At 38.2% G+C, this 24724-nt stretch overlaps 1 protein-coding gene across 4 annotated transcripts; it reads right to left on the bottom strand.

The window, feature by feature from the left end:
• Nucleotides 1-125: 125 nt before the first annotated feature.
• Nucleotides 126-20927, bottom strand: LOC127498375 (NACHT, LRR and PYD domains-containing protein 3-like). 4 transcript variants are annotated; one of them, XM_051867651.1, is made up of 10 exons: nucleotides 20683-20926; nucleotides 19709-19804; nucleotides 19201-19305; nucleotides 19017-19094; nucleotides 17039-18844; nucleotides 16342-16515; nucleotides 9026-9199; nucleotides 6274-6444; nucleotides 2492-2670; nucleotides 126-2099 (listed from the first exon to the last, which is right to left on the bottom strand). In XM_051867651.1, coding segments are annotated over exons 2-10 (2742 nt in total). In that variant the 5' UTR covers nucleotides 19762-19804; nucleotides 20683-20926; the 3' UTR covers nucleotides 126-2097. The 4 variants fall into 4 exon arrangements, with proteins under 4 accessions (XP_051723611.1, XP_051723612.1, XP_051723613.1 ...); XM_051867652.1 differs by having other exon boundaries at nucleotides 17186-18844; nucleotides 19709-20926; XM_051867653.1 differs by lacking the exons at nucleotides 126-2099; nucleotides 2492-2670 and adding an exon at nucleotides 2679-2967 and having other exon boundaries at nucleotides 19709-20927.
• Between the last annotated feature and the right edge of the window lie 3797 nt (nucleotides 20928-24724).

The following is a 24724-nucleotide window of genomic DNA, read 5'->3' on the forward strand; positions in this document are numbered from 1 at the left end:
AGAAATCAGGTAGGTTTAGCCAAGTTGCACATAGATAGTAAAACATGCAGTCCCGTTTAAAAAAAACAACAAAAAAAACAACATATTTCTTGGCGATAGATCTGCTGTTTTGGGGGGTGTTTTTTCCTATCTCTTCCTGTCTCCTGTTTATGTCATCATTGTGTCCTATGCAGCAGTTGTTTTCTCACTCAACATCAAATGTATGTTACTTGTATTGTCTATTTCTCCCATTACCCTGTGCAACTGTGTAGGGTTAAAAAGTTGCTTTACCAATGTATAGCAATAGTCTTTCAGCTGTTGCACAACAGTTTTATTGGCATGGCTGCACAACCTGTACATTATCTTATTAGATGTTTGTGATGAAGAGGGCTCTGCTCTTTTCTCGTTTCCTGTTTCGTTAGGGAGTTAATTCATGCATGTTACATGTGCAGCAGCAGCAGCAGCATGTCTTACATGCTCATAGCAATGCCTGTGAATGTGTTGGTAGTAGCAAGTCTCAGTACTTGCTCTGCAGCAGCAGCAGCAGTATAGCAGATCTATTCCACCGAGACCAAATACATTAACATTGCCATATCCATGCCAATCTCTATTACCATACCAATCTCCCGAGAGTTGTCATGACAGAATTACATAGTTCTGGCATAAAACTCTAGATGGCACATGCTGATAGGTATAACTCGTTTGGTAGCTATCACGTCATTATCTACATAGCACAGCTGATTGGTTGTTGTTGCATCAGTGGCCAATGAGCTGCAGCTCAGCATTCAACAAATACCGGCAGTGTTTGCTGCAAGCGGCAACCTCCCCCAGTTTCTCTTGAAGCCAATACGGAAGTGACTTAAATTGCGATTCATCGACTGGCCGCTAGGGACAGACTCCAAAAGAGAGCAGAATCTCATTGAGTCTCATGTTAAAACGGCCAACTTTACAGCAGAAAAAAACATGTTTACAACCTAGATCAGATTGTGGTTTTGGTCTATACAGCTAATATTGCCCTTCATGACAACTCTGAGGGGGGTGAATTTTTTTTATAACTCATCTGTTTAAATTATATTAAGCCTTAAAGTTCTCCATAATTCAGGGTGTGGTCACTTGAGTGACAGATTTGCCGCTGCTGTCTGTGAGCTGTCACTTTACCTCAGCTAATTCCAGCCGCTGAATTTGGCATCTCTGCTGTGTTTGTGCATTTTTTGGGGATCATTTTATGCAATTATAAAATAATAATATATACAATTATAATATGGCTTGCTGTGTTAATGGTCGAGACTCGAGACAGATGTGTGTCTGTGTAGGTGTGCACGCATGCGAAAGATAAACAGCACACACTTTGCTGGATCGTGGCATTGGCTAAAAGTTTTGTTCCTGAGATTTACTAAAATGACAATAGCTGGAGGATATAAAACTGCATTTTGAAAAATTATACTTTGGACGCGGGCTCATTTTTTTGTGAGATATATACAATCATATACAGTTTTACAACATAAACGCTGCTCAGGTTGCATAATTTCTTGAAGAAGGTTGAAAACTCCCTCAGAGTAATTGAACTAACATTACCACAGAGTAGAAAGTAATACACAGTCATTCTTAATTATGAGAATATACAGCTATTTACAAAAGGTTTGTCAGGTCACAGACAACACTCTGGAGAAAATTGTCTTAGGCAAGTTCTCCCAATGTCTGTAAGCTTCTCTTCTGCTTTTATGCTGCCTCAAGCAGATGCAGCAGGGGACGATCGGTTTCCTGCCAACGAGAACCGGTGGGAATAGCCAAAGAAACAGAGAGGAAGAAACACAAGGAAAACACACAATAATACACAGAAATACAGTTACACAACAATACTACCAACCTGTGACCTCAATAAACTCACCAGCAACAATAAAAAAGAATACATCTCTGGACATAATAAGAAGAATCACAGTTTCTTCAGTCTCTGTTGATTGTGTGACTGTGACATCTCTGTACACTGACAAAATTTGGCGTAGAAACAAAACTCAGAAACCTTTTTAAAAATCTTCCTTTTTTTCTTTTTGAGGGGGGGGTCTTTATTCACCATTAGCTGTTCCTGACGAAACTGGACTGACATCTAAATAGTGAGAGTCCTACAATAAAACATATGAGTATGAGACATTACTGCTGTCACATCACATCAGGAGATCCATTTCAGAAAAAAAAAAAACAAATATTTTTATATTCATTTTACAGCCAGAGATATTAATTAAAAACTGCTAATATATGAATAACAGTTTTACCAACTGTTATCAAATTACCAAAATCCCTCTCTTTACCACTTACACAAAGAGACACTTGTAAGAGATTAAAACATTTATCTATTTATAGATCAGTCACATCACAGAATTAAACTATTAAATATAGCTTTAGTAGAGAGATGAAGTGGAGCAAAATTATTATCTTATACCCTTCGGTTACACACATACGAGGCCTATCACTGCATCTGGGTTCATTTAAAAGCTTTAAATAAAAATATACTCACAATAGTATAGTTCCTTCAGTTTATAATGTCGATCATCCTTTAGATCACAAAGTAACTTCACTTCGGACTTTTGAAGTTTATTCTTAGACAGATCCAGTTGTCTCAGGTGTGAAGGGTTTGATCTCAGAGCTGCAGCCAGAGCAGCACAACCTTCATCTGTGACACCACAACATATCAACCTGTAGAGAACAACTGACAATTTGTAGTTCAAGTGCCTGTAGAATGTTATTCCTTTATTCAGTCAGCTCTCAGGGTGACAGTTGGTCTCCATTCAGAAACTGACATTGACAACACACAGACAAAGCAGGAGAGGATGGCAAGCATTGCCACGTACTGCTGCAGGATTTATGCATGTCGATGCTCAAAGGTGTGGTTTGAAACTGCCATGTGCTTGAGGGCAGTATAGACACACAAAGCAGAATGTAAGGTAGTGTGAGGCTGGTGCCAAGCTGTCCTAACCAAGAGAGGACTGCTCTCTGAAAAAACAAAGGACTTTTCTGTAAATTAATATTTTAACTTTCTCTTGCAAAATTAGCATCCTCATCCGAGATATACAGTAAAATAAGAAAACAAAACAAAACAGTTTAACAGTTGAGCCCAAGCCTCCACTACACGAAGGAATGGTGAGATGCTTATTTGAAGCTATTTGTATAATGTAGAGTTTTATGAGAGAGAGGTCGACGAAGCGAGTGTACAGTATCTCACAGAAGTGAGTACACCCCTCACATTTTTGTAAATATTTTATTATATCTTTTCATGTGACAACACTGAAGAAATGACACTTTGCTACAATGTAAAGTAGTGAGTGTACAGCTTGTATAACAGTGTAAATTTGCTGTCCCCTCAAAATAGCTCAACACACAGCCATTAATGTCTAAACGGCTGGCCACAAAAGTGAGTACACCCTTTAAGTGAAAATGTCCACATTGGGCTCAATTAGCCATTTTCTCTCCCCGGTGTCATGTGACTCGTTAGTGTTACAAGGTCTCAGGTGTGAATGGGGAGCAGGTGTGTTAAATTTGGTGTTATCGCTCTCACTCTCTCATACTGGTCACTGGAAGTTCAACATGGCACCTCATGGCAAAGAACTCTCTGGGGATCTGAAAAAAAGAATTGTTGCTCTACATAAAGATGGCGTATGCTATAAGAAGATTGCCAAGACACTGAAACTGAGCTGCAGCACGTTGGCCAAGACCATACAGAGGTTTAACAGGACAGGTTCCACTCAGAACAGGCCTCGCCATGGTTGACCAAAGAAGTTGAGTGCACATGCTCAGCGTCATATCCAGAGGTTGTGTTTGGGAAATAGACATATGAGTGCTGCTAGCATTGCTGCAGAGGTTGAAGGGGTGGAGGGTCAGCCTGTCAGTGCTCAGACCATACGCCGCACACTGCATCAAATTGGTCTGCATGGCTGTCGTCCCAGAAGGAAGCCTCTTCTAAAGATGATGCACAAGAAAGCCCGCAAACAGTTTGCTGAAGACAAGCAGACTAAGGACATGGATTACTGGAATCATGTCCTGTGGTCTGATGAGACCAAGATAAACTTATTTGGTTCAGATGGTGTCAAGCGTGTGTGGCGGCAACCAGGTGAGGAGTACAAAGACAAGTGTGTCTTGCCTACAGTCAATCATGGTGGTGGGAGTGTCATGTCTGGGGCTGTATGAGTGCTGCCGGCACTGGGGAGCTACAGTTCATTGAGGGAGCCACGAATGAGCAGAGCATGATCCCCTCCCTTCGGAGACTGGGCCACAGGGCAGTATTCCAACATGATGACAACCCCAAACACACCTCCAAGACGACCACTGCCTTGCTAAAGAAGCTGAGGGTACCTAAACCCTATTGAGCATCTGTGGGGCATCCTCAAACGGAAGGTGGAGGAGCGCAAGGTCTCTAACATCCACCAGCTCCGTGATGTTGTCATGGAGGAGTGGAAGAGGACTCCAGCGGCAACCTGTGAAGCTCTGGTGAACTCCATGCCCAAGAGGGTTAAGGTAGTGCTGGACAATAATGGTGGCCAATTTGGACATTTTCACTTAGGGGTGTACTCACTTTTGTGGCCAGCGGTTTAGACATTAATGGCTGTGTGTTGAGTTATTTTGAGGGGACAGCAAATTTACACTTATACAAGCTGTACACTCACTACTTTACATTGTAGCAAAGTGTCATTTCTTCAGTGTTGTCACATGAAAAGATATAATAAAATATTTACAAAAATGTGAGGGGTGTACTCACTTCTGTGAGATACTGTATATAAATTGTATATATATATATATATATATATATATATATATATATATATATATATATATATATATATATATATATAAACACTTAAAAAAAAAACACTTAAAACTACATTCAGTGACAATAACAGTAGTACTTGTAAAATTATAGTGGGTTTGCTCTTCCGCCATTGAAGCCTGCTTTGAGAGATGGATTGATACAAATTGTGAAACGGTTACCATGTGATAGTAGAATATCGCATGGCTGGAAAAGCAGGGATTTTCCTGGGTCAAAAATGGTCTTCATGTCTACAGACATGGTCATTCACACAAACAGTAAAAAGTGCACTACCCACGTGATCTGCGAGCCCAATACTGACAATAAAGTACCCGTCACTCTCACTGTAATTCTTTCTTGCCCTCTTTGCAAAAAAATCTGTGATTTCATAGCTTTGTAAGAGAAGATGCTTCTTTGCTAGACCTGAAAATTATTTTGGTATGTATAATAATAATAATAATAATAATAATAATAATAATAATCAGTATTAAAAAGTAGCATTAAAAAGTTACATTAACTAATAATATAATTTTCTACCATATACAATTGAATGCACCTAGCTTACAACAACTTGCTTTGTTCTGGTTTCACCTCACTCCAGTCTAAACTAACTGATTTTATAGGTAATTTACTACACATTGTCATTTAAATAACCTGAAAATACTGTGGATTATTAAGGCTAATTTTACTAACCACTCTTGCTAAATGGGGTATAAGCACACTTATGTTCTCATTTCAGAGTTGTTCGAGTAAATGATTCGTTATAGACCGTGTGGGTAGATCATTTGTTTTCATGATTCATTAAAATAAATCTGTTCAAATGAGTCATTAGGTGGCGAATCAGACATTAGCAGACGTTGACGCGTTGCGTGCAAATCGCGACTGTTATTAGGACATCGCAAAAGATTTGTCAACACAGAAAACACTTCATCACTGGATAGGATTTTCTTTTTGTTTACTGAAAGTGTGGTTTATGCCAGCTGCATGTGCTGGACGCCTGTCAGAAGATAAGGTGACGTTCTTTTGAGCACTATTCATGCAGCGGCTATTCAGGAAAAACATGCTCCGAATGCGCCTCATTCTATACTTCATTCTATACTTAAGTGTCACTTTCTTGTTTTGAGGGACTTTCCATATTCAAAGCTATTCAAATTTACACCCTTGTCAGTTCATCTCTAAAACTGCATTAATCGTCCTCTGCGTGTTAAGTCACAGAGGCCCTGAATCACTATTTTACACATTTTTAATGTCATCTAAACATTAAGTATTAATCAAAGTATTAGATGCAACTGAAGCTCCACTAAATGTTTTCTGGGTCAAAAACAGGCACCAGGTCATGTGATGTGATGGAAATGAATGACATTAATTTCATCTTCAGTCAACAGAGAGATAAGTGTGATTACTGAACATTTATTTTACAAGCTTTTAGTCCTAAAATTTACATTAAAGGACAAGTCTTAGTAAATAGTACATGTGTGATATAAGATAGATGATCTTACCACAGTTTCTCCAGTTTACAGAGAAAATCCTCCAGTACAGCAGAGAGAAGCACACCAGAATCTGGTAAATTATTCCCAGATAGATTCAGATCGCTTAGGTGTGAGGGGTTTGATCTCAGAGCTGAAGCCAGAGCAGCACAACCTTCATCTGTGAAACCACAATTACTCAACCTGTAGAGAACAATGACACTCTTCACTCCATCAGTTCAGATCAGTTTTGCAGTGAATATAATAGGAGTATGTGTGTGCAAACATTTAGGTAATTACCCAGTGTTAATATTTTCTTATTCTTAGGCTCCACTTTTGACTATTCTTGTTTAAGTCTGCCCTTGTGTACCTTCTTTTTGTTGTTATGTGCACATCATGGACACATTTAGACAAAACAAGCACTAGGCCTTGGATACATTTATACACTCGCTCACAAACAGGAACTCAAGACGCACATACATTTGAACATCTGACCTCTCTTACTCATATTTTTTAATATGCCATATAGGGTATTAATCAAAGTTTTTGATGCAACTGAAGCTCCACTAAATGTTTTCTGGGTCAAAAGCAGGCACCAGGTCATGTGATGTGATGGAAATGAATACTCACATCTTTGAGTATTCTGATTGGATGGCCTGGCCATTGTGGATGATTCTGCTTTATCTTATAGGGTTGTGAATCTTTGGGTATACAGCGAATCAATTTGATTCATGGGTGTTCGATTTGATTCAAGAACAATTTTGGCAAATTCAGAAAGATTCGATTCGCGACGATTCACATTAAAATTCGATGCGATTTGATTAATTCAATTTGATTCTCCATTTTAATATGCATTCATAGGATTATTTAAATGCTTCTCCCAATGTGTCTTAGTCAGGATGAGAATTACAAAGCGGCCTTCAGGCGGTTAGAGAGTGGGGGCAAAAAACAAAACAAAAAAATAAAAACCCTTTTGTCCATTATTAATGTTAGTTCATGTTAGTTCTTAATGATGCTACATAACTTTATTTTAATAGCCTATAAAAATTGGAATTTGTGAAATTTACATAAGACAAAATTTTAAAAGGCTTTAAAAGTATTGTTAGGCCTAGTTCATGTTAACTGTAGTGTAGGACAGTGTTAATGGCTTCATAACCTTATTAAAGTGTTCCAGGTACATTAAACATACTACTGTAATGCTTACATGGAGAGACTACCTTAGAATATCATGCACTTTTCCAACTAATCATAAACTAACTTTTCTTCACGGAATAGTTATAAAAGCCCTCTTTGCTCTCTTTATACAGAACATTTCCCTTATGATGATTCTGAAAGAAAATGCGGCGGTTGTTTACGGTTGCTTGTTATAGTAACGAACTTTAACTTTAATGCGCATCTGATTGATAGATAAACCGCGCGCTCTTATTTCAGCGTTGTTAATGTTGTAGTTACTTCAGCAGTTTCCTTCATGCATTCAGTTTAACGACATTAGGTTCATCATTTCATTTATCATTCATCGGAACTGTGCGTATTAGGGGTGTAACGGTACACAAAACTCACGGTTCGGTACGGTTTTCAGTACTGCAGGTAGGGAGAAAACTAAAATTTTTTATTAAACAGTGGTTTACTGAACAAATTGTGTTTTGTCTTTAAATATATTAAATTAAATTATAACAAAGTTTCTTAAGGATAAAAAAATTATCTTTGCTAATGGTATAAACTATGTAGGGAGCCCTTACTTGAACATTATGCTACTATAATATTAATGTTAACAACTGAGCCCAAACTATTAGCCTAAATTCAATTGCTTTTTATTTTTAGATAAAATAATCAACACTCAAATAACAAATTGTATGCAAACATGTAAGCTGCACCTAAGGCAGTTTTTGCATTAACTTCTAAATGTTTTTACTCCAATTCGTTGTTGAAATATAATCATTTCTACACAGTGGTTGTCATTTTCATGACAGATTTATATAAACATACGTTAAATAATCAAGACATCACGAAAAGGTTAAATAAAATATAATGAATATATAGGCTAATACAGTACATATATTAAGCGAAAGATTTCATTTCTCTAGCGAACTAACAAGCTGTGGACACTGAATGGCTTTTCTGAGGTAAATGCTACATGGCATCGTTTACAAGCTTTCATTGATGTCTTTTCGCCATTGAAACACTGATTGAGCGATTACAAGAGATATGACCGTTTCAGTAAGTTGTACTGTATCTTTCAACATACCTTCAGATGTTCTTTCATGTTTATTCTGTAACTAGTATTAAACAGGAATAGATGATCGCGTTCACTCGCGTTGCAGGTTGAACTTAGGTGCCTGTACAGGGATCTGTCACGCCGCATCAAAAAGCGTCAAAACGGCATTTTCTGTTTGAATTTCGTGATTTCGTGGACAGAATGTGAAGGATGACACTTTGATTCTTATCGAAAGTAACAAAACGCAGAGCTTATTGCGATTATTGGTGGTTAGGCTACAATGTTGCAATATAATGATTCGGTAAACACGTGCACCGTACCGAAAGCCCTGTACCGAAACGGTTCGGTACGAATACGTGTACCTTTACACCCCTAGTGCGTATGCATTTAGACACTTATATTATGTGTTTGGACCATCCATGCAATAAATGCGCACCCTTGAATAAACGGGGTTTTAAAGTTACTTCAACTTCTCAGGTTTTGGTATGACCCATTTCCGTAAAACTTATACAGAAAATTTAAACAGAAAGTATATACTTTACATTGTGTGAGAGTCATACATGATCTTACCACAGCATCTCGAGTTTACATTGAGGAATACTGAGTACAGAACAGAGAAGAGTCACTCCAGAATCTTCTATTTTATTATCAGACAGATCTAGTCGTCTCAGGTGTGAGGGGTTTGATCTCAAAGCTGAAGCCAGAGCAGCACAACCTTCATCTGTGATACCACAATATCTTAACCTGTTGAGAACAATGACACACTTTTCACTCTCTCAACTCAGATCAGATCAGTTTGGCAGCAAATCCATTATTAAAGTGGAAGTAAAAACTTAAAAGATTCATGAAATAGAAAACCAAAATACACATATAAGAGGTTACTCTACAACAGTGGTGGGAGGGGGAGGCAAGGGAGGCACAGCCTACCCAAAATTTTGAGGAGAAAATGGGAGAAAGGACGATTTAATGTTAATAAAATTCCCAGTTATTTCATTTCATGTCTCAGAATGTGTATTATTTGTTTGTAATTTCACTGCTGTGTAACACCATAATCGAAAGCACCGCTCCTTCACGAACGTGCTGAATCTGCCGATGTCATTACAACCGCAAGGGATAGAGAAGGGGAGGGGGAGGCACATGAGCCAAGCTCGTCTTGTGCCTCAGTTGGTAAAAAATTAGCTAATCACCATCGAGTGTTTTACATTCAGCTCTTAGGAGAGTTGAGAAAATAGCAGGAGAGGCTAGCCTCCCTTGGTATATCAACCAATCATCGTAGACGTAAATTACGTGAATAACATGATATAAGTTTTAAAATTCTACCGCTGCACTGATAATTTACCAAGTATCTTAATTATGAAGAGTAGAGATATTGAATATTTGATCGCCAACAAATTTACCAAGTTATCATTCAAACATTCCACAAATTAAAAGACTCCACGCATAAGTTGCAAATATAGGCTACAGCAGCCAGCTTTACTAAACGGCCCAACGTGGTCTTTTAACAGACATATAAGGAAACGAGGGATGGATGATTGCCTCAAGTAATAGGTGAGTGAAATTATATTTGTATTATCTTGCTGTATATGTCAAAAAGCCAATTTAAAGCAGTTAAGCTAATAATAATAATAATAATAATAATAATAATAATCTGCAGGGGATCCCCAGACCAATTTTTTTTTATTGTGCCTCCTCCATTTTAAAACCCACAAGCCGCCACTGCTCTACAATAAAAACATACTGTAAGTTTTGGCACTCAAAACTAACTCCCCAGCTTAAAATATTTATTCTTTTCTACCCTTCTCAAACGCCCTGATTTAAAATAGTGAGAATCGTAATGTCATGTCATTCATAAACTTCTGCAACACAGATGGTGCATCGACCAGGCATTACAGCATCACCCAGTATTCACTGTGGTCTGTGGGGGCCACATAAGTGGTCTTCCATTCATCCCACTTCCAGATCCGAAAGAGGCTGTATGCACTACAAAGGTCCTGCTTGGGTGGCTACTCTCAACAGTTCCAGGGCTGCTGGGATGAAGTGAGGCGGATAGCGGAACTTGTTAGTAATGTTGTTGAGGAAGCGGTAATCTATGCAGGGCTGCAAGCCTCCATCTTTGCAAAAAAAAAAAAAAAAAGCTTGAAGCAGCAAGGGATGTGGATGGATGGATACAGCCCTGGTTGAGGGCCTCCTCAATATATTCCTTCATAGACTTTTGCTTGGGAATGGAAAGTGGGTAAATCTTTCCATAGGGCACTGGCTCACAGGTCTATTGCACAGTCCCCTGATGTATGAAGAGGTAGTTGATCAGCTCGTTGGCAGAAGACGTCCAAAAAATGGGAGTAGCAGGGTGGTATCGTCACAAGAGTCTGGATCACTGAGCTTTCAATGAAGGTGGTATTCAACTGGAGAGGAGGTGACTTGACTGGAGGTGTGGTTCTTGGAACAGGATTGGGAAAGCAGGCAGGAAAACCCCCACTTTAGGACATATATGGCGGATCAGGAGATACAGGAGAATGTTGGATTAACCAGGGCTGCCCTAGTATCACCTCAGATGTGGAGCTTTCCAGAACCTGATGCAGACAGCTGACTTGAAGCCTGATGGGACCAACACAGTGATGATTCTTTTGCAAAAGGCTTACCTATTATGGAGTGAATTTTTATTCTGTTTTATTCTTATAGAGATGATCTGTGGGACAGCGTTGGAACCAGTTAGGGTAAGTGCATGGCAGAGGTAGGTCTTCTGTAATGGAAACCCAAACTCAAAGATGGGGTTAGAACCCAAAGGCAGGTATTTACTGACAGCAAAAATCAGACAATAGGTCAGTATCAACAATAGCATGTTGCAAAGTCAATAGATAGCAGAATAACGATGTTTGTCTTTCATCAAGAATTGGAGAGTCTTTGATGAGCCAACACACATGAACAGCAGACTTGGACACAAGGAAAGGAGAGATGAGAAATGGAGATTGCTGGAGTGGAAATTAGGAAACATTGTTAGAGATCGCTGGAGATTGGAGAACAAGCAAGTAGCCGGTAAGTGAGTCTGTATTCCACTGGAGACCAGAAATCAACTGAACTGTTGCTGCATTCACGGCATTAAATAATCATCGTAATTTCGAGATGACAGCAAGTGACGGTCTACTCAGAGCTGTTCACATCCTCGGAATTATGCGTTTCTATTGTAAAACTATCAATGCCTAAATGAATCTGAAGAAAAGGGCTTCAAATATACCCCAGGGAACTACTGGTGCTTCGAAGATAAGTTTGGATGGGTGCTTGTCGATTTTTTTGTGAGCATGTGTGTGCTGTTCAAAACTTGTCACTTGGGCTTATCACAGGCACTTTTTACCCAGCCGTCCAATCACAGTGGAGGAGGGGTGGGACAAATACTACACTGACCAACCATCCTACATGTACAACGACTGAAGTTAATATTGTTGGTATTATCACATTTTTATATTCTGTAATTTTTGATGAACAAACTATCTGCAAAATCAGATACTAGTAACACATTACTTCCATGGATATTCCATATCATAGCAACCAAAGCGTCTCATCTGCAAAAAATGCTGCGCATGCAAAGCGCTCTCAATCACCCCCAGCTGGCCAATTTCAGAAGAGCACCTGGCATTTTTTAGCTGGCTAAAATACTTTGGTGGACACACTTTATTGGAATATTTTTTGTTAGGCTAATAGCCAATTAGTCTCTTTTGCATTTTTTTTCCAATGTACTGAAGCCAAACCTGATAAAGGTGTCCAGAAGATACCACAGTGTTCCTGGACATGTAATTTACGTAGTTGTAATTCATAGGCGGGGATTATGCTAATTGTGTTTACAAATGATTGAAATTCATTAACATACATGTTTAATTATCAGATCTGATGTTTGTGAAGCATTTGTGAATCCAGAGGACAGTTTTGGGGAAGGTTCCTTTCACGCGCAAATTACTCCAAATTTACTCATATATTTATGAAAGTTTCATGAATGAGGCCCAATGTGTTGACGCAAATCAAAGTAACTGCAAAAAGATGAACGTGAGGAACAGTAAGAATGAATCCAGCATGTTCTTCATTTCTTAGTGTTGTAAATCGTTTCATTTTTCCCCCTTATTTTTCTTTGTACTACATTTCCCACAATTCCTGGTAAACTACATTACCATATATGGTGCACTACATTACCCACAACCCCCTGGTCAAGGTCTATAAATAGACCTCATTTACTTTCTTTGTTCTTTTTGCATTGGTGAGGTGTGGGTAATTAAAGGGGTGATGAACTGAGAAATCAAATTTTCCTTGAGCTTTTGATATATAAGAGGTCATCATACTATAAGAATATCCTGTAAGTTTAAGAACTGAAAATTTCCTTGTTAGTCCAATAAAAGCTTTTATTGACACCAGGCACAGCGAGCGACAGGTTTTTCAAAGTGGGGATCTGTGACGTCAAAGGGCAGCAAGCACCGCCTCTGCAGAAGAAGATCAACGCCTACTTCATCACTGCCTGTTTAGCCCCGCCCACCGATTCACGCATGACATGTAATAGGTAAATAACATAGGCCTACGTGGTGCTATCGAGCTACCAAGCAATAAACATGCAGTCGAGAATTACAAAATATTGTGAAGTGCCTGGATTTGACAGTAATGCAACATGTAAGTAACTGTGTTAATTCTAATGCCTGATCTGATATGTAATGATTCATGTACAGTCAGATGTTCTTTGTGTGTAAGTAAATCAAACCCGTGACTAAACGTCAACTTGCATTGTTTCTATAGTAGGATGAAAATAATCAGTTATTTAAATGGTGATTAAATTATATAAAGAAAGCGATCAGAGAAAGCTCCCTTTGTAATCACTGGAGCAGCGCGCGCTGAAGCTGTCAAACAGCGCAAGTTTATCAGTTACTGAGTTCTGGACACGCACAAAAACTCCCGTTTTATTCAACAAATCTCTTAATTATATCGTGTTTGCACTGTTAGTGGTGATGAAAGCATTTGTTAGTGTACAGAAATTGAGCTGCAATGACAAGATCACTGCTTGAGCTCAACATGTCTGTGATAGGCTACAGTGTTCATCTCTGCAACCTTTCATGCCTTTCACCTTTCACGATCTAAATATAATGCCATAGATCTAAATGTAATGCAGCACTTTTCACGATTAGTTAACCTTGAGAGCTGTAATAGTAAAAATGCACTAAAAAAGAGAGTAATACTTGGCTATTTCAAATGGAAAGATGTTAGCCGATCACAGCAGTGGGCGTTTACACTGAAGTCTCACAGCAGACATGCCCCTTAAAACAGAGTGTTCAAATCAGAGGGCTAAAATCAGGGTAGGAAAAATGCCTTTTATTTCTAAATTATGACAATTTTGGATGTAAAAAGCATACTAACATTATAAGTGCACCCCAGGAAACATTATAAAACAATAAAACAACGCAGTTCATGACCCCTTTAAATGGACACCCAACCATGTCCTTTGAGTCCTTTCCTTGGGATGTATTAAGTAAATTTGTTGTTTTTTGTCAATTGTATGGTTTGAATTTATTTGAATTGGGTTTAATAATTGTCTTGGATTGAATATAAACTGTTAATGTTTATTCATGAATTGTTTCTATCAGCCTGATTTATCTTTTAGTATGGTTTGTAGTGACTAAAGAAATTAATCCAATGCCGTGGTACAACGAGCACACTCGGGCTCTAAAGGGAGCAGCCAGAAAAATGGAGCGCAGCTGGAAGAAAACAAAACTAGAAGTTTTTCGCATTTCGTGGAGAGAGAGAATGATTGAGTACAGAAAGGCCTTAAAAACTGCTAGATCTGCCTATTTTTCAAATCTTTTAGAAGAAAATAAACACAACCCTAGGTATTTATTTGATACAGTGACTAAATTAACAAGAAAAAAAGCTTCAACTTCTGATGTTTTCATTATAAAATGTTTTCATAAAGTCATTACAGCACAGCAGTAATGACTTTATGAACTTCTTTACTTGCAAGATTGACAATATTAGAGAGAAAATTATAAACATGCAACCGTCTACTACAGTATCGCGTCAGACAGTGATTTGTAGTGTCCCTGAGGAAAAATTCAATTCATTCGCTGCTTTAGGAGAGGAAGAATTGTCTAAACTTGTTAAATCATCAAAATCAACGACATGTATGTTAGACCCTATACAGACTAAGCTATTGAAAGAGATGCTTCCAGAGGTCATAGATCCTCTTCTTAATATCGTTAATTCATCTTTATCACCAGGATACGTACCAAAAACTTTTAAGATGGCTATTATTAAACCTCTTACTAAAAAAACACAACTTGATCCTAGAGAATTAGTCAAATGCAGGCCGATCTCACTTTTCTGTCAAAAATACTAGAAAAGGCAGTATCATCACAACTATGTTCCTTTTTAGAAAGAAATGGTATCTGTGAGGATTTCCAGTCAGGATTTAGACCGTACCATAGTACTGAGACTGCTCTCATTAGAGTCCCTAATGATTTGCTCTTATCATCAGATCGTGGTTGTATCTCTCTATTAGTGTTACTAGATCTTAGTGCTGCATTTGACACTATCGATCACAACATTCTTTTAAATAGACTTGAAAATTATGTTGGCATTAGTGGAACTGCATTGTCATGGTTCAAATCATACTTATCTGACCATTATCAGTTTGTAGTAGTAAACAAAGAGATGTCATATCGATCACAAATTCAATATGGAGTACCGCAAGGCTCAGTACTAGGACCGTTGCTTTTCACTCTGTACATGCTACCCTTGGGAGATATCATTAGGAAGCATGGCGTTAGTTTTCACTGTTACGCTGATGATACTCAGCTCTATATTTCTTCACGCCCTGACGAAACTTACCAATTCACAAAATTAACGGAATGCATAGATGATATAAAAAATTGGATGACCAGTAATTTCCTACTACTAAATTCAGAAAAAACAGAGATTCTAATTTTTGGACCAAAAACTTCTTCACGTAATAACCTAGAATACTGTCTAACACTTGATGGCTGCTCTGTTAAGTGCTCCATTTTTAACACCTGTTTGCCACCTGTTTGCCACCTGATGTCACCTGATGGAGTGTGGGTTCCTTTGCACTGTCACCTTTGGATTGCTTAGTTGTGGACACTTGACATTTGATATTCAACAGTGTTTTGATCTGCCTGCATTGACACCATTGTATGCGAACTGAACTGAGCTGGATGATGACATCAATGTTTACTCCAGTACTGAATTTACTTAAGATGGATACTGACACCATTTTCTTTAAGAGCTGCTGTGCAGGCAAAATGTATACCAGTTATCACTGTAAAGCTGCTTTGACACAATCTGCATTGTAAAAAGCACTATATAAATAAAGGTGACTTGACTTGACTGAAGACCATCCTATTTATCCTGATCATCCTATTCATCCTGTTCAACCTGTTCATCCCATCCTGTTAATCTTGTCTTTCTCTTAACATCCGTCCATTTGCATCATGTGAATTTGCTCCATGTACCTCCATGTGCTTTGGGTCATTTGAAGTATTCAAGATTTAAGCATCCTGAACTCAATAAATTAAAGACTGCAAGGACTGGTGTTTTTTTTTTTTCCAGTGTTTTAATCAGACACACCACCAAGTTTCTACAACTCTGACAAACTTTGGATATTTAACATCTGATATCCAAACCTTAGTTCTGACTGTTGAGGTCAAGAGATTAAAATGTTAATTGTGATGTGAAAGTGTGTATTTTAGTGTGGCTTTCAGTCCTGCAGTTTTAATTTTACGGAGGAGCATGATGTTAAAAAATTTACAGCTCAATCAGCTCAAATAACAGCAGCAGAAAAAGGCTGAATACCTTAAATATACTTTACATTTTGTTTCACGTGCGAGAGTCATATATGATCTTACCACAATATCTCCAGTTTACAGTGAGGATTCTCCAGTACAGTAGAGAGTAAATTCACTCCAGAATCTTTTAGTTTATTCCAAGACAGATTCAGTTCTCTAAGGTGTGAGGGGTTTGATCTCAGAGCTGAGGCCAGGACAGCACAACCTTCATCTGTGACACCACAATAACTCAACCTGCAGAGAGATCATACTTGTAAACAATATGAACTGAAAATAAAAGCAATAAAATAACTGCAATAAACAGCAACTTGTCATTCAAATGTAATTTATTCAAACTGTAAAAACCTATAGGCTATACACAAATGTGTTTCTTAATTTTGAATTCAAATTCACATAAATAAAAAAAAAAAATATTGTTCACAATCAAAAATGATTTATTAATTAATCATTTATTAATTTAATAACTGTATAAAGGCAAAATCATGAAATTATGCTTTTTATGTGAAGTTTGAGCTATATATAAGCTGCTGCTTCACTTATTTGATTGGTCTCAATTTCTATTATGCCAATGATTTAAAGTCCTTATGATATTCCTTAAATTCCTTCTTAATTTTTTGAAGAAATCTTACCATGTCACTATAGAAAACACACCAAAATACTGACTAGTAAGCTCTGGGCAACATCTGCAGCACTGAAGATTTATGAGCTTTTAACTTTTCTTTAAGTTTTAACAATGTGTTTTCCAAGTGATACTTACTGAACTGATCTAGATTCTTTAATCACAGGCAGCAGCTTCAGATAAATTTCCATTTTTTCAGTTTTATTGTATTTTCTAACAAGTTTATCAAGATCAAACTCATCCAGATTCTTCTCTGATGTCAACAACACAAAAACTATAGCTGACCACTGAGATGAAGAGAGTTTGGCTTCCTTCATTCTTCCAGATGTCAGATACTGTTGTATTTCCTCCACTAGTGAATGGTCACCTAGTTCATTCAGACAGTGGAACAGATTGATGGATTTCTCTGGAGAGTCAATGATCCTGATCTTCTTCTTGATGGACTCAACTGATTTGTCATTTCTGTCAGAGCTGCTTCTTGTCAGTTTCATTAGTTGTTGTAGGAGAATCTGATTAGACTCCACTGACAGACCCAAGAGGAACCGCAGGAAAAGGTCCAGGTGTCCATTTTTACTCTGTAGAGCCTCATCCACAGCTCTCTGATGCAGCTCAGACAATGAAACACGTCTAAACATGAGTTGAAACCAGTCTTTAAATTTAGACAACAAACTTTGTTTGGTGATTTGGTCAAACACATTGATGTTATTGTTTATAAAGGAGAGATGCACATATAGAGCTGCTAGATGTTCCTGAATGCTCAGATGAACAAAGCAGAAGACTTTCCCCTGATACAAGCCCAACTCCTCTCTGAAGATCTGAGTGCACAATCCTGAGTACACTGATGCTTCTGTCACATCAATGCCACACTCTCTCAGGTCTTCCTCATAGAAGATCAGGTTGCCTTTCACAAGCTGCTGAAATGCCAGTTTCCCCAGTTTTAGGATAATGTCTTCATCTTTCACTTTCTTCTCATAGTCCTTCCCATGTTTGATGTTGGTCTGAAGGATCAGGAAGTGTGTGTACATTTGAGTCAGAGTCTTGGGAATCTCTCCACTCTGTGCTTCACTCAACATCTTCTCTAGAACAGTGGCTGAGATCCAGCAGAACACTGGGATGTGACACATAATAAAGAGGCTCCTTGATGACTCCAGGTGTGAGATGATCCTGTAGGCAAGTCTCTTGTGACTGATTCTCTTCCAGAAGTATTCCTCCTTCTGTGGGTCACTGAAGCCTCGTACCTCTGTCACTCGATGGACACACTCAGAGGGGACGAGATCAGCTACTGCTGGTCTGGAGGTGATCCAGATGAGAGCAGAGGGAAGCAGATTCCCCGCAATGAGGTTCGTCAGCAGCACGTCCACTGAGGCTGATTCAGTCACATCACACAACCTCACATCGCTCTGAAAATCCAGAGACAGACGACACTCATCCAGACCATCAAAGATGAACAACACTTTATATTCATCACTAAAAATGTCAATTTCTTTAGCTTCAGGGAAAAATATATGAATAAGATCCGAAAGACTGAGTTTTTTGTCCTTCACCAAATTGAGCTCTCTGAAAGGAAGTGGAAATATGAGCTGGACGTCCTGATTCTCTTTCCCTTCAGCCCAGTCCAGGATGAACTTCTGCACAGAGACTGTTTTTCCAATGCCAGCGACTCCCTTTGTCAGCACAGTTCTGATGGGTTTGTCTTGTCCAGGTAAAGGTCTAAAGATGTGACTGCATTTGATCGGTGTGTCCTCTGTTTCTGCTCTCCTGGACTGTGTCTCAATCTGTCTCACCTCATGCTCATTACTGATCTCTCCACTTTCACTCTCTGTGATGTAGAGCTCTGTGTAGATCTCATTCAGGAGTGTTGGGTTTCCTTGATTTGTTGTTCCCTCATACAAACACCCAAACTTCTTTGTCAGATTTGACCTAAATCTGTTGAGGACTTCATGGCTGTAAAATGAACATACCACAATATTACGTGAGTGCCAGAGGTAAATGTGTAAAGCAAAATGTCTCTTTTGTTTTCTGTATTATGGGTTTATGATGTGTGAATGTGCGAAGTATTATGTACTTTTGAGTAACAAATGACGATGCATCGCAACAAAATAATCCCACAATTTACCTGAATACAGGATATGTGCTTTTATTAAAGTCCTGCAGTTGATTCATAGACTGGTCATTATTTTTAGGCAGGACTGACCTAGAGATAAAGAATCAGACACTCTGTTATTGGTGGAATTTTTGTTATTAAACAGTTTAATATACAGTTGAACTGAAAATATACTGTAATAAAAAAAATGGTATACTTGAGTCCAAGTGTTGTGTTAAAATTAACTGGAATCCAAATAGACTCATCACTCCTCATAGACACACAGCTGGGCTCTGGTTCTGATATCTTCTGCTGAACTGGACTATAACAAAGAGAGATTGAAGTGAATTATTTGAGTTACTGTATTCATATTAATTTATCATTAAAAACACTTATGATATCATTTAAATTATGTTGATATAAAAACCATAAACCAAACTAAGTTATTTCATAGACGTGTCTCTTTGCCTAAAATCTAAAATGAGTGCCATAAAAACATGAATACCTATTATTAAAAACACCATAATTTAAATATGGTACACCTCTGGTTCTGATTTCTTCTGCTGAACTGAACAGATTATTATCCTATATGATGATAATCATTTTAATATAGGACCAAACTTTTTCATTTTTAACTTAAAAACAGACATAAAAAAAAACATAATGGAGACTGCCATTATTTTCTATGATTTAAGGTGATTTAATATAGTGTTTATTCAAAATACCTGAATCCTGGAGAAAAATCTTCATCTCTAGATGTTTGTGTCTCATCCATCATGAAGCTGAACAGTTGAAACGGAATCTGATCTCCACCACTGACTCTGGATGGAAATGACAACAATAATTTAACAACATTAAACAATAATTTATCTTAACGGATCCTGAGAGTTGAGGAAACAGGGCCCAGTTGTTCAAAAAGTTTAACCTGGATCAGAATTACCTAGATTTAGAAATCCCATGTTTTGCTATTCAGGATAAGGTAATCCATCTTACTTTTGTGCTGGTTTTTCAAAGCAAAATTGTATTGGATCACTCTGAGCCACACACACTTTTTCCATATTACCAAATACCAAAATTACTATAAAATATAAAGTAATATAAAATACTATATTACTAACAAAAACAAATATACATGCAATTAGGGATGCAATTGTTAGAAACTACTTTTGACTGGTTAATCTCTGATGTATGTGCCAGTGTAGTTTAATACAATGATTAAAAATAATAAAAAGATTCAAATAAAAATAAAGTTACAATGAAATATATTATTTTTGTTAGATATTAATGCTGTTTGGGGGCACTTATTTTATGGCATCAAAATCTCTTCTTATAACTTATTGTACTTAAAGACTTAACTAGCTAAGTAAAACTATCTATACTATAACTAACTATAATGTTGTATTTAAAGTTACATTTTTGTTCCTAAAATCCATCCTTCTGCTGGAATCAGGATATTCCTGATTTTTTTCTTTTTTTTTCTTCTTCTTTTCAATCAAAAGTAGGACGGATTTTGCGATTAACCCGATTTCAGAATCCAACCCGTTAACAAACCGTTTTCAAAATCTGAACACCAATGAAACCACATTAATTGGCTTTAAAATAAAGATACCAAACATATTAAAGAACTATAGGCCTACGTCTTTAAGGGAAAATATGAATGAGGAAGTCACCTTGTAAAACATCTCGACTGACCACTCACCTTGATCAACATTTAATTACGTACAAATGTACAAAATCTACCACCTTTGTTCTCAAGTAGCCACAGGTAAATTCATTATAAAGGTTCCGATAACGCTTGCTCCGTATTTTAGAGAATCGATTCCTACTATTAAAATAGAGAGACATACTCTTAACATATTAGGCTCGTTTGAGATTCGCCTCGCCTCGCATGAAATGTAGGCGAAAGTAAACACCTAGACGGCTGCAGTGAGCGGACTCAGCGGAAGAGTGAAAAAAGTGCAGGTGCAAGACAGTTCTCTCTTCTCGTAGTGGATCAGACACCTACGAGATCAAAGGTGAATATCGCGAGATTTACACACGTGCGCTGTGTTGTTAATAAACTGGATATAATTTAAGTTCTGTTGCTTTTATGAAAATAAATATAGATTAATGAACAAGACACCCAACGTACTTGTTATTTACGTTGGGTGTAACGTTATTTACGTTAGCCTACACCCAACGTAGGCTACTTGTTATTTATTTCCATACGAAAGACGTGTTTATCAATCATTTTTATTTTAATTACAGATGTTTATATATATATATATATATATATATATATATATATATATATAGATAGATAGATAGATAGATAGATAATATATGACAACAATCACATAACCCATAGAGAGAGTTTGGGAATATTCACACATAATTTAGCCTACACATAAAAAAATGATATTAAAGTATTATTTAAAAGAGATCAATACATCACAGTTGTTTAAACCAATAAGCATTAAAGCAGTGGTCTCAAACTGCCGGCCTGCGGGCCATTTCCAGTAAATAGGCCTACACTACATACTTAAATGGCTTGAAGGTTAAGCAGGTTAATTGAAGCATTGGCCCTATAGTTGTAAAAACATACAAAGTAAAACATGCAGAGGAAACTCCTAATAAAATAAATAAATGAAATAAAACACTTAATGCATTTGAATATTGATAAGTTGTGCAGATATCTAGGGCCTCATTTATTAAGTGTGTGTACACACATCTATTAGTGAATCCCCACCAACATCTTTGACGTGGAAAAGTGCTTAGTGTGTTCCTGGAAAAGTGTTCCTGTGGTTCAGTATACCCAGGTTAGGGGTAAGTTTATCTGAGTCAGTGGGTTTCCCATAATGTATTTTAAAAAACAAAATTTAGAATGTCTGATTGTTTGAAAGAAAGTATTGTTGGTGAATATAATCTATTAATAACAAATAACCACTTTTGGTCCGGGATAAGATTAGTGAATTATTTTACTTTATGATGCTGAAAACTATATCACCTGATCATCTTTGTTTCAGGGTTTCTTCGCAACAAATTATGTGCTTTGGTAAACACTGCTACAAAAACCACAAACTGACCAGACATTTTCAATGGAACTGAAATTTCATAATTCAAATCACCACTTTCAATATCATTTAAAAAAATGAATACTAGCCTAAAAACCTCTCAAGCTTACTGAAGACAACAGTGATAAAGAAAGAGCAAAGAAAACAAACTACAATTAAAAAAAAAGACACAAATGAAATAGACCTACCCGATAAAACTTCAAGCACTAGAAATACTACATAAAATGTATAAAGTAATCAAAAATATAAAAAAACAATGCATAGTCTTTACTGTGTAAATTAAATATACATTTATTTTTATTAAAGTTACAAAAGCAAGCAGTGAGAGATTTTCTCTCTTTTTTGTTGTTGTTGTTTGATTAGCATTAATAATGACAGCAAGTAAATTTGGACACTGTCCCTTTAAGACTGACTGCGCCGATCCATTATACTCAAGCCTCGTCTTTCTCAACTGTACCTTCACCTAAGACATAAATGGCTCTGTTTACTTGCAAATACATGGTCACTTTGACACATAGGTATGTGTATTTAACCGTTCAAGCCCAATTAGGTGTCAAAAAGCACTCAGTTCAGTCCTCACACGCTCTATGAGCAGCGGCTTCATGTCGCGTGTCTCTCAGAGAGCGCGCATATGCTGAAATGAGTTGTCTTTCACTGCTAATCGGCTATATGCACGGTTACTTCCTGGTTGTCACGCCTTCAGGAAACGAGTGCAGAGGACAGATGAAACGGTAGTGCAATACATTGCTGCATTGAGAGATTTGGCGACTACTTGTGAATTTGCTGACAATCTTGACGATATGCTGCGTGACCAGCTTGTAGAAAACATTGCTAACCCTCGCATTCGTGAAAGATTATTAGTGGAATCTAAATTGACACTGGAGACTGCAATTACAATTGCCACACAGCTAGAGGCCGCTGATGTCCAGGCAAAATCAATGGCTACAAGCAACCCTGCTCCAATACAAGCCATACATGCTACTCCTGCTTCTGGACGACAGCGTCCTAAGGCCAAATTCAAAGCACGTACCTCATCAAAACCCTCTGCTTCTGCTCCGTCAGCTCGGACATGCTTCCGCTGTGGCTCCGCTAGTCATCTTGCAAATGCACAGAACTGCCCTGCTGCATCTGCTAAATGTAAGAATTGCAATAAGACTGGACATTTCGCACGAGTCTGCCGTTCTGCTCCTACTCGTTCAGTGCATTCAGTTGAATTACCAGAGGTCTGTATTCTCTATCTACCTGGAGCAACTGACCGTTTGATGTGTGATGTGACCATAAATGCCACACCTGCTGCCACCCCTGTGTCTCTTCAACTCACAGTGGACTCTGGTTCATCAGTGTCCATCCTGCCAAAACAATTGTATGAGCAGCATTTTCACACTGTACCATTACAATCTCCTATTGCCCGTTTAGTTACTTACTTACAAGAGCCAATTTCAGTACTAGGATGTTTACCTGCAACGGTATCCAAATATGGCATTACCTGTCCTGCACACTTCTTCATCGTTGACAATGGCACAGCTTTGCTAGGCATGGACCTGATTAAGGGACTCCAGCTTCGATTTGATGGACACACTGTTCTGCCGCCGCCACGATCCACTTCAGTCTGTGCCCTCTCCACTCCTCCATCACAGCGTGCTGCATTGGGCTGTGTAAAAAATTTTACACACAAGGTTAACATTTCTGACTCTGTACCTCCTGTCAGACACAAATTGCGTCGCTTACCTTTCTCTGTGAGAGATGCTGTTTCCGCAGAACTGGAACGACTCTTGCATGCAGGTGTAATTGAAAGGATTGACTCCTCTCCATGGGTTTCCCCAATTGTTGTGGTCCAAATAAAACTGGGGGGATCCGCATGTGTGTGGATCTGCGAGGGCCCAACAAGGCAGTTATAGTAGACAGCTACCCATTGCCACACATGGAGGAGATGATGACATTACTGCAAGGTGCAACTGTATTTTCAACTATAGACTTGGAAAGTGCATACCATCAGGTACCTCTTCATGAAGACAGCCGGGACCTCACTGCATTCATTACACATGAGGGGCTCTTCAGGTTCTGTAGGGTACCTTATGGCTTGGCATCTGCTCCATCTGCATTCCAAAAGATGATGGTTGTCATTCTAAAAGGACTCCAGAATGTTGCAAATTATCTGGACGACATCATCGTGTGGGGACGCTCGCTACAAGAGCATGATCAAGCGTTAGAGAATGTGCTGCAACGTCTCAAAGATGCTGGGTTGGTGCTGAATGAGTCTAAATGTCAATTCAGAAAGCAGAGCTTGAAGTTTTTAGGACACATGGTGACGTCACAGGGTATTCAGCTGGATCAGGAACACCTCTCTGCAATAATCGATGCACCTGCACCATCGGATGCTGTTCAGTTGCGTTCTCTGCTGGGCCTCCTCTCATGGTACAACAAATTTATTCCCAATTTCGCTTCTGTAGTGATGCCTCTGCGTGCATGCCTGAGAGATGAGAGTGGATTTCGCTGGTCTGATGAAGCCCAACAAAGCTTGGCTGAGGTAAAAAAGCTACTGGTACACAGTCCTGCTCTTGCACTATTTGACCCGGGTCTGCCAGTGGTCATTTCTACTGATGCGTCTGCTTACGGACTAGGTGCCGTCTTCGCACAAATATGCACTGATGGTCAAGAATGTACTGTTGCTTTCGCATCCAGAACACT

Source organism: Ctenopharyngodon idella, chromosome 17, assembly GCF_019924925.1.
Source record: "Ctenopharyngodon idella isolate HZGC_01 chromosome 17, HZGC01, whole genome shotgun sequence".
Classification (NCBI taxonomy): domain Eukaryota; kingdom Metazoa; phylum Chordata; class Actinopteri; order Cypriniformes; family Xenocyprididae; genus Ctenopharyngodon; species Ctenopharyngodon idella.

Coding starts and splice junctions, on each gene's coding strand:
- LOC127498375 (XM_051867651.1), bottom strand. CDS start 19,761: ATGATGGATGAGACACAAACATCTAGAGATGAAGATTTTTCTCCAGGA. Junction 19,306..19,708: donor GATTTTTCTCCAGGATTCAG/GTATTTTGAATA, acceptor TCTTTGTTATAG/TCCAGTTCAGCAGAAGATAT. Junction 9,200..16,341: donor TGTAAACTGGAGATATTGTG/GTAAGATCATAT, acceptor TGTTCTCAACAG/GTTAAGATATTGTGGTATCA.